This window comes from Rana temporaria, chromosome 2, assembly GCF_905171775.1.
Source record: "Rana temporaria chromosome 2, aRanTem1.1, whole genome shotgun sequence".
Lineage (NCBI taxonomy): Eukaryota > Metazoa > Chordata > Amphibia > Anura > Ranidae > Rana > Rana temporaria.
This window is the reverse complement of record NC_053490.1, coordinates 284,544,708-284,559,595: the sequence shown is the minus strand read 5'-3', so window position 1 is coordinate 284,559,595 and position 14,888 is coordinate 284,544,708. Positions and strand designations below refer to the sequence as shown.

The following is a 14,888-nucleotide window of genomic DNA, read 5'->3' as shown; positions in this document are numbered from 1 at the left end:
CACCCTGCCAAAACAAAGCAAAATACTCAGACTTTATAGTACACAACAGCCGAAAGCCTGCTCCAATAGCCACCTGATAAAATGTTGGGAAGGTATCAGTTGAAGACCAGGTAGCAGCCTTACAAATCTGAGCCACAGATACCTGATGGCGAAAAGCCCAGGGAGGTTTCCACACCCCTGGTAAAATGAGTGCACATCTTGAAGGGAGGGGCCTTATGTTTCAGACCATAGGCCTGAATGACCAATTGGCAGATCAGCAAGTGGAGAAAAAATGGCACAACAGTGACATTACCAACTGGACATCCCTCCAAAATGTATGAAATGAAGAAGAAAACTGGTCAGGGAGGCTGCCAAGAGGCCTACAGCAACATTAAAGAATTTGCAGGAATATCTGGCAAGTACTAGCTGTGTGGTACATGCGACAACAATCTCCCGTATTCTTCACATTTCTGGGCTATGGGGTAGAGTGACAAGACTGAAAAAAAAAAAAAAAAAAGACTACATTTTGCAAAAACACCTCTGAAGTCTCCCAAAAGGATGTGGGGAAAAATGTGTTATGGTATGATTAAACCAAGGTTGAAGTTTTTGGCCATAATTCCAAAAGATATGTTTGGGGCAAAAAACACTGCACACCACCATACCCACAGTGAAGCATGATGGTGGCAGCATCATGTTTTGGGGCTGTTCTTCAGCTGGAACAGGGACCTTAGTCAAGGTAGAGGGAATTATCAACAGTTCGAAATACCATTCAATATTGGCACAAAACCTTCAGGCTTCTGCTAGAAAGCTGAACATGAAGAGGAACTTCATCTTTCAGCATGACAACCCAAAGTATACGCACAAAATAAAGGAATGGCTTTTTCAGAAGAGGATTAGCATTTTGGAATGGCCCAGACCTAAATCTGATTGAAACCCTGATTAGGTTAGTCATAAAGACTTACTGCTAGCAACTCCAGGATGTTGATGGGCAGGCCTTTCTCCGCCCGTAACCGTCTCCCCTGAGCTGTGAGCCCCTCTAGTCAGTCTCCAGCCTGAGAGACTGCGTCTGGTCAGCACTCTCCAGGAGGAAAGATCTTCCCCTTCGAAGGTTCCGATTCTTCAACCACCAGCTTAGGCTTAAACGCTCCCGGGGAAATAAGGACATGGGGTAATGTAGAGCTTGCACTCCTGTTCCAAGCCGACAAGAAGTCTTGTTGTATAGGCCTGGAATGGAACTAGGTGTAGGGAACTGCCTTGGAGGACACCATCCTTATCAGACTCTTACAGAGCCGAATGGAGAGTTGTCTGGTGCTCATTACTTGATGCCCCTGATCCTTCAGGGCACAGATCTTTACGGGTGGCAAAAATACCCTTGCCTGGATCGTATCTAGGATGAGACCTAAACACTTCAGACTCTGAGCTAGTCTCAAGGCTGACTTTTTGGTATTTATGACCCAGCCCAGGTTCGCTAAATGCTGCACTGTGCATGCTATACTTTGTTCTAGGGCAGGGGTCCTCAAACTACGGCCTGTGTGCCGATACGGCCCACCAGGGGGATTTACCCGGCAAGCGGACTACCCCTTTCATGAGATCGCAGCACTCCCCCTGCTACCTTATTCACACAAGACGGGAAACGTGACAGGCCCGGATAAAGGGCGGGACTTTTCATTTTAAGAAGCAGGTGATTAGTTACTAGACAGCAGGGCAGTCCCAGCAATCAATCACCTGTCTTTCACTTGAAAAGTTTGGCCCTTTGTCCAGACCCGTCATGCCTTCCGTCTTGTGTGAATAAGGTAGCAGATGGGAGGGGGAAGTGCTGTGATCTCATGGAGGGCGCAATAGTGCAATATCGACGGGGACATCTATTATGGGGGATAGTCTGATTGGGGGTGGTCTGATAGGTGGGGGGGGGACTGTGATGGGGGGATTCTGTGAAATACTAATACGTTTATGTTGATGTTGATTAAAATTGTTCTTTATTTTAAATATTGTATTGTCTTATCCTGTGTTTTATGCACTACAAATAAGTTATGTGCAGTGTGCATAGAAATTTGTTCATGTTTTTTTTAACTATAGTCCGGCCACCCAACATTCTGAAGGACAATGAACTGGCCCCCTGTTTAAAAAGTTTGAGGACCCCTGTTTTAGGGCCTGCAGTGAGTGATCTCTGAGCAGGAGGTTGTTCAGGTATCCGAGCACCAAGATTCTTTGGGCCCTTAAAAGACCCAGTACTGGTGCTAGGACCTTTGTAAACACCCGGGTGCTGTGGCAAGCCCTAAGGGCAGCACCACAAACTGGAAATGACGTTCCTCTACTGCAAATTGCAGGAACCTTTGATGAGTTTGAAAGATAGGTACATGTAAATATGCTACTCCCGAGCGGACTGACTCCATCCAAAAGGACTGGATTAATAGATGCTGGTTCAGGGATCTTAGGTCAAAAATGGGCTAGTGTCCCTATTTGGTCTTTGAACCGTGAACAGGTTTGAATAAAACCCCATGCCCCTTTCGGGATACAGAAACCTGTATAATCACTCCCTGATGCACTAAACGATCTAGCGCCTAAAAGAATGTCTTTTTGGAGGATCCGAAGAAACGCTGGATCTTAGAAACTTCTGGGAGGAGGAAACCCTGCAATTCCAGCTTGTAACCGCAGCATACTGTTGAGGTGACCCCCTCGTTCTCCAAATGTCCGCAAAGTGAAGCAGCCTCCCCCCACCTGATAGAGTGGGGGTCCCCCCCCCACCCCCCAAAAAAGAGGGCTTGGTGCTGGGTTTAGAAGAGTTTTGGACCCAGGGTTTCTTCTGGCCCTGTGGGCGGAACTGCCTTGGCAATGAGACACCTGAGGAAACGGTCCCATAGATTTTAAAATGAGATGTGTTCTCTTCACAGGAAATAGAGAGCTCTTCCCTCCGGAAATCTTTTGGATATATTTGTCCAAATCACCAAACAAGCGTTCCTCATAGAATGGGAACCCTGCCAACAACTTCTTACAGGGAAGCTCAGGTGACTAGTTCTTAAGCTCACAGAAGTCTGCACATATGTACAGACAGGAGAGCCAAACGAGAGACTTGCTGTATCAAATCCTTCAAGGCATCTACAGCAAAACAAAGTGCTCGAGGTATACCTGCCCTACTTTCAGCAGGATCATCCTCCTGCTTAGGCCAGGAGGGCCGTCTAACCTAATCCTTTTAAGTGCAACTTCAGTCATTTTTTCAATTTTCCATCTATTAAATCTTCTGCCCCTGTTTTAACTTTGGATAGTAAAACTTTTTTTTCTGCTAGTAAATACCTTATACAGCCCACTTCCTGTTTGATAAAAAAAAGCCTAGGCTTAGGACATCATGCACAGCTCTCTCACTCTCATGACTTTGCCTGGAACAGGGGATGAGTCATAAGCACGCCAATGAGAGCTGGAGGAGTGTGTCTGTGTAAATCAAGGTAATGAACAGGCAGCAGCTTCAGATGCCCACAGTTAAAATGGTTGCAGCCCGACTCAGTGGAGGGCGATTTCTGCAGCATATTTGAGATTATATATATATATATATCTCTATATCATATCTACAGCTCTGATTGGCCCGTTCATGACTCACTCCCCCCCCCCCCCCGTTCCTGGCAAACTCTCACGAGAGTGAGAGCTGTGCATGTCATAAGCCTAGGCTTTTATATCAGACATATACGGGTGGGCGATTCCTCCTAAGTGGACGTTCAGGAGGGGGGGGGGGTCGAGCCCGCGTAGCAGTGACATACCGATGCGCTTGTGTCACCCGGACATGGTGCATCTCCGATCGGCCCTCCTGATCACATGATGGCTGTGTCCAATCACAACTGTCATGTGATGTAAATAGTGGGTTGGTTGCTAGGTGATCGGCTCTCCTCACACGGAAGTTATCATTAAAAAGAGTGGATCTCTGCAGCCGCCCGGTGATCAGTGGAGTAGGAGCCGTTTTTTTTACACACTGATCACCAGCCCAGTGTCCCTACACAATGTAAACACACAGAGTCCCCAAAACACTGTCCCCCACACAGTAAAAACCCCTGATCCCCACATATGTAACAGTAAAATCATATGTCCCAATGATCATCTGCACACATATGTCTGTGATCAAACAAATTATTATCCCTCAACAATTTTTTTTTAACAAAGACATGTAGCAGAATACATGTTGGCTTAAATTTATGCCACAATTCGATTTTATTTTTTCTTTAAAAAAAAAAGAACATTTATTTTTTTCCAAATTCCAGCTCCTTTTTTCGCTTATATTGCAAAAAAAAAAAAAAACGGACTCGTGAATAAATACCACCAAAAGAAAGCTCTATTTGTGTGAACAAAATTAGAAAAATTTATTTTGGGTACAGCGTTGCATGACCGCGCAATTGTCATTTAAAGTGCAAGAGCACTGAAAGCTGAAGAGAGGCATGGGAAGTTAGGGGGTGAAAGTGCCCAGATTGAAGTGGTTAAGGACTGGCAGACTTTAATTGCTGAGACAGCTGGCTGAATAGCTGAACTGGCCAAAAGAAAACTAAGCCCTCAGTAGTGACTCCAGTTTCTTGTCAACAAGGTCCTTAAGGCCCTGTGTGTTATCCACAGGAACAGTTAAGTTCTTATTTAAGGAAGAGACTGCCACATCTATGGCTGGCATGCTCCAATTCTTAATTTTTTTGTTTTCTCCATGGGATATAAGGGGGAAAACCTCTTAGGCGGGCCGAAAAACCAGTCAGGATGTTCCCAATCAGCATACACCGCCTGTTCCAACAGTGGGTGCAAGGGGAAAGCCTGTGCAGCCTGAGGCGGCCTCAGGGACCCCAAAGAGGACCAAGGGGCTCAGAAACCTCTGCAGGAGGTAACTTAAAGGCAGAATGAACCTCGGTAAAAGTCTGGATAAAAAGCCTCTGCAACTGAGAGGCCGATACCAACTGGACATTTTCTGGCCCAGATTCCTCAGAAGCAGACTCATTTGCCTGGCCCTCCACAGAATCCTTAGAATTTAAGCTCTTCCCCTTCAGCAACCCATTCCTGTTTCAATTTAGGAGGGGGGATCTGTCATGCTTCTTGCCACCCTGGGAGATGAAGGCAATCATGCCAGCAATCCTGTCCTCTAACCCAGCTAGAGCCGAGGACAGATCATCCCTTGTGACAAAGGCTGAAACAGCATGTAGTGTTAGCCCTGCTACTCTTTTTGAAATCATCATAAACCACAAAAAGGAAGTACCAAAGTTAGTATTTACACCACACCAAAATAGAGACCCTTTATTAGGGCTCACCAAGCTCCTATGCAACAATCCTGCTTAGCACCCAAGCCTGCAAACAAACACCTGGTGATGCACATGACCCGAGTAAGGAAAAATTAACAGCTGAAAGTAAATGGTTCCGAGCCTGATCCGTGTCCCACAGCTGTCCCCTGGAAGCCCCACGTCAGCCACTCTCTGGTTAAATAAGATGGATGTGTGCCAGGAAGCTCTGCACATGCACGTAGTCACAGGGGGAATGCGCTGCTGTGTACACGCACAAAGCAAATCTTTTTGCGCCCTCCCAGGGCTCTGTGTGCACACATTCTGTGTGGCAAAGCAGCGTGCACCATGGCTGCCAACACAGCCGCAAACTGTGTGTGGACCATCCATAAGAAAGCAGCCAAAACAAGAAATAAACTATACTCCTACTCAAACACCAGCAGCTAGCCCAAACTCCACCCTGCGGTCACCGCCACACAGGTGTCCAGCCTCTATCTAGTTTGACAGATTGTTACAACACTTCGGTCACCCCACAATAAGTACATAAGGGTGTTTCACTTACCCATCCAGGCGCAGGCAAACATGAGCCCAATCTTCACCCATCACGGTGGGTTCCGTGACTTGGGGACCTTCAAGGATTGGGTACCTTTTTTATATTTTAGGGTCCGCTCTCTTGGACGTGTACAGCACCCAGCGGGAATGCCTTAGCTCTGTGCAGGATTCCACTACGCAAGGCCAAGCACCCGAAGGTCACGTTACCGGCAAAGCCTTGCAGGATTCATTGAGTCTTCTTTGTGAAGGTTGGATACCATTTATTGTAGCATATAAGCTTTTCTTCAAATGGATCTGATCGGTCAATCCCTTGATTCATTTATTGACCGTGCTTGGGACTCAAGACCTGGAGCTAGAGAGAGCTCAAACATGCCCATCCACCTTGCAGACACTGGTAAAAAAAAACGTACTTCCTATATGGGAGGGGTTATAGAGGGGTGGACTTCCTATGAACTTTGGTCTACCAGTGTCCATTCACCTAAAATGGCATATATATATAACTCAGTAAGTAAGGAATAATAGCCTAACTCTGTGTCCTGTGATGTATGATCGAAAAATGAAATTTCAAGCACCACCGATTACAGAAGAGGAAAGGATTTGTGCTAAACAAAATAAGATGGAATTCATACCAGAGGACGACTGTTGGTTCTGTCTTCTGTACTGACGACGCTGCTGTACCGAATCTGACGCTCCCATTTTGCCTCCTTTTTCATCATCTAAAAAAACAAATTCTTAACGTAAAGGAGACGTAGGGCCAAAGTAGGACTCTTTTGGCCCTACTTCTCCTTTGGGTCAAAGGAGTGTCTTTAGTTTTGCACTTCTGTTACCCAGATTTACCTGTCAGCCAGTCCAGACTCTGGATGATCCACCCAGATGCCTGAGCAGCAGCTGTCTCAGCCGCTCAGCATGCTGCCGAGAAGCTGAGCTAGCCACTCCAGTCCCCTCCACAGTCTGGCGCTACAGTGAGCGTTGGAGGGGCAGCGCAGAGAGCCAGTGCCCGACAGTAACCGGCTCTCTGCTCACTGAAGACGGAGAACTGAACAATCAGCAGTTTTAGAGACACAGAGGATCGATTCTGCATACACTTAGGTAAGTACGATTGACTTATTTTGAATACCCTGCACTTTTTTTTTTTAAAGAATATACTTTACATTAGTGTTTCTCAACCTTTCGGTCATGGAGCCCATTAAAAGTATTTTCAGTCTCAAGGCACTCCAGTTGCTAGGGTTCACATTACTGCTGGTCGAGAATGCACGCAAAATCACATGTCCTCAACACACAAAGGCTCTGCTCTATAGCAGTCGGGTGTGAGGCCATTTATTAATGCTACCTCCACACATCAGCCAACACAGCAACATGTTTTCACAAACGCATGGTATCATAGCACCGGGTACATAGACTTGTCCCCCACCACATATTTGCGGGTAAGGCAGCTCACTAAAATGAATCGATTGCCCTACACGCAGTTACACAGATGTGAACAAAGCCCAAGGGCAAGAATTATACCATCGCATTCATCGAGCACCAACACCAGATGCGACCTATTCAGATGAATAGGGCCGTACTGCAACCACCCCCACATGCATGGTGTTGCAGGTTGGTGGTGTTGCATTTAGAGGATCAAAACAGGCAATAAGGCAACATATCTCCTCCCTAGTTGTCAAATAACTCTGAAAAAATGATCTGTACAAGGATGACTTTTCAGAGGAGCAGTTGTGCTTTCTGGCTGTTGTGAATTATCACAAAAAACGCTGTTAGGGGTCAGGATTAAAAGTAACATACATACACTCAAATAAAACACGCTTACATACATACACACAGCATTTAAAAAAAACTACATTACTGTAGCTGCACCCAAACAGGTACTGTAGGGGGACAGAGAAGGTTAGGACACAAACACAGCTCCCTCTTCCACTGTTCTGCACTTATTGTCCCGATCAAGCTTGCGCTGTGCCGATTTACAGTTCGGCAGAACAGTGGAAGCGTGACCTCAGCCTCTCAACCAGGAAGCTGCAGCACCTCCAAACTTAGGCAGCACTATAAAAAAAAAAAAAGGGCACACCAACCTTGCGCATTATCCAAGTGGTATTCATTGAGATCAAAAAGGTAATTTACTCACAAAACAAGTGAATAAAAGCAGAAGGAAAACTGGAGGCAGAGTAACCAGGCCACTGGGACTGTGTGCAGCATGCCGGAGAACCTTTCAGATGGCCCAACGCTTTGAGGGGAGATCCTCTCTTTTTCAGAGCCCATCTGTGATTCTGCATTGGCACATAAATATAGTAAATGGGTCTCATCACATGGTCTGCAGACCTATCCCATTAGTGGGTGGAGATGGAAGCGGTCAGAGAGCTTGCAAGCCGTATCCTAGTGCATAATGGCACATATATAGAAACGACAATGATAATCAAAACAATGTCAGTTGTAAGCATACAATATAATCTTGAAACCACATACAGTGAGCAGCAATGGCTAAAAATCAGCAAATGCTGAAAACAGAGCCCCCATATATACAGAGTATCCGTGCACACACACAAGTTAGACTTACCGGTAACTTGTTTTGCATGAGTCTTTCAGGACCGCACCTTGAGAGCGTGGCTCCACCCACTTACTTGACAGGAAACACACCTTCACCAAACTTCTTAAAAGGGAGGCTCCTTCCACTTATCAGTAGTAGTAGAGAAACCTCTGGCCCAATCTGGAACACATAATCAGAGTATGGTTAGTCACAGTATAATATTTAAAATAAGGGCGGGTTGCTGCTGCCCTGAAAGACTCATGGAAAACAAGTTACCAGTAAGTCTAACTTGACTTTTCCCTTATCGTCTTTCAGGACAGCACCTTGAGAGGATAACACAGAGACATACCCACTTAGGGAGGGACCACGGCCTGCAAGACCTTTCTGCCAAAAGCCTGATCGCTTGCTGACAGAAGATCCAGTCTGTAATGACGGACGAATATAAGGTAACTTGACCACGTAGCCGCCTTGCAGATTTGATCTGGGGTGGTACCAGCTATTTCTGCCCATGTAGTGGCCTGAGCTATAGTAGAGTGTGCTCTAGTTCCCAATGGGGGAGATAGCCCTGCTTGGGAGTAGGCTTCCAGAATAGCGGTTTTCAGCCATCTAGCTATTGACCCCTTAGACGCTTGGTGGCCCTTTTTTTTCCCTGAAAAAAGTATGAACAAGATCGAAAATCCTTGGTCACTTCAAGGTAATGTAGCAAGGTTCTTCTCACATCCAACATGTGAAATTTGTGTACCTTCTCCCCTGATGGGTTAGAGCAGAAGGTTGGTATGACAATTTCCTGCGACCGATTGAGGGCTGACGCCACTTTTGGTAGAAAGGCTGGATCAGTCTTTAGTACAACCCTGTCCGTATAGACGGATAGGAAGGGTTTCTTTATCGACAGGGCGTGCAGCTCACCAATTCTTCTGGCTGTCGTAATTGCCACTAGGAACACCGTTTTGAGAGTAAGGTACTTCAGAGAAATGTCTTGTAGCGGTTCAAAGGGTTCCTTAGATAGTGACTGAAGAACCAACAAATCCCAACTGGGGAAGTGTCGCACGGGAGCTGGTCTGGACCTAGAAAGCGCCTTGAAAAATCTTGACACCAATGGATCTGAAGATATAGGCCTTTCCAGAAAAACTCCCAATGCGGCTATCTGCACTTTAAGTGTACCGACAAGCCCTTTTCTGCTCCATTCTGAAGAAATTCCAGAATTGACACTAGATTTTTCACCACTCTATTAGACGAGTGACACCAGGAGTTGTAGACCTTCCAGTATTTAGCATAGATCTTCCTGGTAACCACCTTTCTACTGGAAAGTAAGGTGGTCACAAGTGGTCGAGACAGACCTTTTCGTCTCAATAACTGCCTCTCAGATACCACGCCGTGAGGCTTAGACAGGCCACCTCCGGATGGCATATCGGACCCTGTAGAAGTAAGTCCTACAAATTTCGTCTTTGTATAGCTCCCTTCTTTGTCATGTCTCTAAGGCGATTTTTTTGAGGTGCAGGGCTGGCTGGGACGATGACATAGGACGTATTTCTGACGAGGAGTGGGACGCAACACTGGGCAATGTTCTCAAGGTGTCGCTCTCCTCGGCTCAGAAGCTCACCCAACTCTTCATTATTCACCGTACATACCGCACCCCTGATAAGCTACATAAATGGCACAGAAGAGATGATCCGCTCTGCCCCCGTTGTTCCGTTGACAACAGGACACTTGTACATATGCTGTGGCGATGCCCGAAATTGCAATGATATTGGGCTGCGGTGATGGCCATCTTAACCTAAAGACTGATCCTAAACTTTGCCTCTTTGGCTGGCTAGACGAGGAATTATATACACCACACACGTTCATTGCCATTGTTAGGGTCCTGTTTCTGGCTAGGAAACTTATTGCCAGAAAGTGGTTGTCTGCAATAGCCCCCACACACTCAGAATGGATTGCTTCTGTAAACGATTCTCCTATTAGGGAACAACACACATACAAACACCGAGGTAGTCCGGGTAAATTTGAAAATATCTGGGATCCCTGACTGGACGTCCCAGGCTTGGCACCATTTCGACTGGTACAACATAGAATTTTGGGGGGTAGACCAACGCCAGCTACTACATCTTCTTAGCTGGTCATGTTAGATGGGAACCAACGGAGCTAGCGAGAAGGAGAGGAGCCAACAATACGCCCACACTGGCTTTCAATGGGAGGCCGACATATATTTACAGGGCCCTGCGGAGATAGATTGTTTTTTTGTAGGTTTTACCCAACAGTTTTTTGTTTATGACCAATTTGGGCCCCCCCCCCCCCGCTGTTTTGGGGAGACTGGCACCCTGGTCTGCTTCATGGCCCCCTTTGGGTCAGCAGCGGAGTAGGGGCAAGTGTAAAGCGGAGGACACACATATTCTACATGGGAGCACTGATCTTATGTACATGACTGGTTTTATGTACCACTGAATAATTGGTTTAAACGTACAAGTTGGAACAAATGCTATACTGAAGTGTATGGTTATGCTTTGTGGATATTTCTGTGTTCTCATTGATATGTTGCCCTTGTTTTTTTTTTTTGTAGCACATTAGAAAATGTATGTGTTTTTTTTTTATTTCTATCGGATACTTATTAAAAACAAAGAAGTAAGTTCTGCCGGAGCGGCAGCCGCCAAGGTGGCCTGACGGCCATTCGAAGAATGGTGGTAAACCAAGCCCTTTTTGGCCAAAATAGAGTAATAAGAATCACTTCCAACTTCTCCTTCTGAATCTTCCTCAGTACCAACGGAATTAGTTAAAACGGAGGGAAGGCATAAGCCAGCTGGAAGTTCCAAGGCTGTATTAATGCATCTGTTCCCTGGGAACGGTCATTTCTGTGAATGGAGAAAAAGACCGGAAGTTGCGAATTTTCTTCTGACGCAAATAGGTCTATTTGTGGTTGGCCCCAGGCTCGGGTGATCAATGTGAACACTTACGAATTTGGGGTCCATCCTGCTTCCTGAATCAGTCTTCTGCTTAGAAAATCCGCCACTATATTTAAAGTGCCTTTGAGGTGGACCGCTGATAAGGACAACAAATGATTTTCTGCCCAGTTTAGGATGTCTGAGGCGAGAAGCTGAAGTGTCTTGCTTCTTGTGCCTCCTTGCCTGTTTAAGTAGGCTATCCTAGTGGCATTGTCCGAGAAGACTTGAACATGGGCACCTTGAAGGTCTGCAGAGAAGGCATCCAAAGCTAAGGCCACTGCCCTTAGTGCTCTCCAATTGGAGGACTTTTCTGCTTCTGACCGGGACCAAACACCCTGAGCATAGTTCTAAAACCAGGTGTGCCCCCCATCCCCATAGGCTGGCGTCTGTCGTTACCACTCTTTCTATTGGAAATTACCATAACAGGCCTGCTGAAAGTTTTTTTCTGACTTCTCCACCACCAAAGCGATCGTTTTACTTTGGTGGGGATTTTTACCTTTGCCTCCAGAGATTCTGTCCTGTGATCCCATATTTTCAGGAGGAAACGCTGAAGCGGTCTGAAGTGAAGCCTTGCCCACTGCACCGCTGGCATAGATGAGGTAAGGGTTCCCAGAGCTGACATTACTTGTCTGACTGATAGCTCTTCATTTGTCTGTAAGGAGGCTACGACCCTTAGTATCTTTAGCTTTTTGTCTTCTGGGAGAAAAATTCTTTGCTGCACTGAGCTTATCTGATACCCCAGAAATTGTGCCGGTTGGGTTGAAATTTGATTTTTCCATATTTATGATCCAGCCCAATGCCTCTAGATGACTGCGGGCTCTTTCGAGATCCTCCAACAAGTTCTCCCTGGAGGGGGCAAAGAAAAGCAGGTCGTCCAGGTATGGAATTACTGGGACGTCCCCAAGCAGTGTCAAAAAATTAGAGGGGTGGGAAAAACAAACACAGCAAACCAAGCTACACCCCAAACAAAACTCAACGGAGGAACTCCAACTTTAAACTGCCGCCTGTAACACCTTGCAGCCGAAGGAAGCATCAGAAGATGCACTCGCATCCACCTTGTAAAACTTTGAAAAAGTGTGGACCGACGACCAGGCCGCTGCCTTACACACCTGTAACACAGAGGCTTGATACCGGAAAGCCCAAGAGGCACCGATCGCCCTGGTCGAATGCGCCGTAACCCGAAAGGGAGGCGCCCGTCCCTTTAGGGCATAGGCCTGAAGCCCAACCTGTCTGATCCACCTAGAAATGGTGGCCGACGAGACAGCCACCGACACGAACAGTGAGTCTGACTTCCGGAATGGAGCCGTAGCAGATAAGTACACTCGTAGGGCCCGAACCACATCCAGGGAATGTAAAGTGGCCTCCTTCTGGTTTTTCGGCTGAGGACACAAGGATGGAAGAACAATGTCCTCATTAATGTGGAAAGCCGAAACCACTTTCGGGAGAAAAGACAGCTGCGGCCGCAGCATCACCTTATCCTTATGGATGACCAAATAAAGAGCCTTGCAAGACAAGGACGCCAGTTCAGATACTCGTCTGATCGAGGTAATTGATACCAGAAAAACCACCTTTTGTGACAGAGTCAACAAAGGGATCTTTCGGATGTCCTCAAAGGGAGCATCCTGAAGCACCGAAAGGACTAAATTCCAAGTCCCATGGGGTTAGTGGATGGCGCACCGGAGGAGCCACATGTCGGACCCCCTGTACAAACGTACGCACCAAGGAGTGCGCCGCCAAGGGTCGCTGAAAGTAAACGGCCAGAGCCGAAATTTGACTCTTAACCGTACTCAAGGCGAGAGCCACTCCCCGTGTAAAAAACAGCAGAAAAAAAATCTCCAGAGTACAGGACTCCAGAGTGCCTGTCCTCTCCTGTCATTAGGCAGAAAAAAACTGGAGCTGCTAGAGCAGGGTGTGGGTTATACCCGGGGAACCACGCCCCCCTGGGAGGAGCTGCACTGAGGAAAGTGTTAACACTTAAAGTGCTTTGTTTCTGCCCAACTCTCCTGGAAGGAAGCGGATATAACCCTAAGGTCAGAGGCTGCTGTGTCCGTCCATGAACGGAAGAGAAAAACAGGTGGAGTAGGGAGATAAGACCTCTCAGGTAGTACCTAGAGAGCTCCTAACCCCCACATGTGTTCCCGCCAAAGGAAACAAAGACTGCTGATAAGTGGAAGGAGCCTCCCTTTTAAGAAGTTTGGCGGAGGTGTGCTTCCTGTCAAGTGGGTGGAGCCACGCGCTCTCAAGGTGCTGTCCTGAAAGACGATAAGGGAAAACACATTGGTTATTAAAGCATTTGTAAAACGCCCCCCAAAAAATGGATCCTGTTACCTTAAAGAATGAACAGCAGCACAATGCCTGTGCTGTGTATTTTGGCCCCCTGTATCACCTGAAAAACCTGGCGGATCATGCCAGTTTCTACCTTCCCCTCTGTACACTGACCACAATATATCAGAGCTGCGGTCCGTGTACGTGCCTCAGTCATACACCATCTGCAGCTCTCCTGACTCCCTCTGTCATTCTCCCCCCCTCCCCAACCTGCCTGTCAGCTCTCACTATTGCTGCTCCTCTCCCCGCTGATTCAAAAACTGAGTCACATAAAAAGCAGATTCCTAGTGCCTGTGCTATATATATATATATATATATATATATATATATATATATATATATAAAATCTAGATCTATCGCTCACTCTCTCATACTGGTCACTGGAAGTTTAACATGAACATGGCAACTCATGGCAAAGAACTCTGAGGATGTGAAAAAATAAATAGTTGCTCTACCCAAAGATGGCCTTGGCTATAAGAAGATTGCCAAGAGCCTTAAACTGAGCTGCAGCACAATGAAAATAGACGTACGAGTGCTGCCAGCATTGCTGCAGAAGTTGAAGGGGTGGGGGGTCAACCTGTCAGTGCTCAGACCATACGCCCCAAACTGCATCAAATTGGTCTGCATGGCTGTTGTCCCAGAAGGAAGCCTCTTCTATGTACAAGAAAGCCTGCAGTATGCTAAAAGACAAGCAGACTAAGGACATGGATTACTGGAACTGTGTCCTGTCTAATGAGACCAAGATAAACGCATTTGGTTCAGGATGGTGTCAAGCATGTGTGGTGGCAACCAGATGAGTACAAAAACAAGTGCGTCTTTCCTACAGTCAAGCATTGCTGTGGGAGTGTCATGGTCTGGAGCTGCACGAGTGCCGTCGGCACTGGGGAACTACAGTTCATTGAGGGATCCATGAATGCCAACATGCACTGTGAAATACTGAAGCTGAGAATGAGCCCCCCCCCCCCCCATCGAAGACTGGGCCGTAGGCAGTAATCCAACATAACGACCCCAAACACACCTCCAAGACAATCACTGCCTTGCTAAAGAACCTGAGGGTAAAGGTGATGGACTGGCCAAGCATGTCACCAGACCGAAACCCTTTTGAGCATCTGTGGGGTATCCTCAAACAAAAGGTGAAGGAGCACAAGGTCTCCAACATCCACCAGCTCCATGATGTTGTCATGGAGGAGTGGAAGAGGACTCCAGTGGCAACTTGTGAAGCTCTGGTGAACTCCATGCCCAAGAGAGTTAAGGCAGTGCTGGAAAATAATGGCGACCACACAAAATATAGACACTTTGGGCCCAATTTGGACCTTTTCACTTAGGGGTGTACTCACTTTTGTTGCCAGC

The 14,888-nt window shown here is 46.8% G+C and overlaps 1 protein-coding gene across 10 annotated transcripts in view; it reads right to left on the bottom strand.

Moving 5' to 3' along the window:
- The window catches only part of SRRM1 (serine and arginine repetitive matrix 1), a 71,257-nt gene that overhangs the window by 12,423 nt on the left and 43,946 nt on the right, over positions 1-14,888 (bottom strand). For 9 of the 10 annotated variants that reach the window (XM_040337145.1, XM_040337147.1, XM_040337148.1 and 6 more), the window contains one exon: positions 6,392-6,478. The exons of the other annotated variant lie outside the window; for it this stretch is intronic. In XM_040337145.1, the coding sequence (XP_040193079.1) occupies positions 6,392-6,478 (87 nt within the window). The remainder of the gene's footprint in view (positions 1-6,391; positions 6,479-14,888) is intronic. 10 annotated transcript variants of the gene reach the window in all.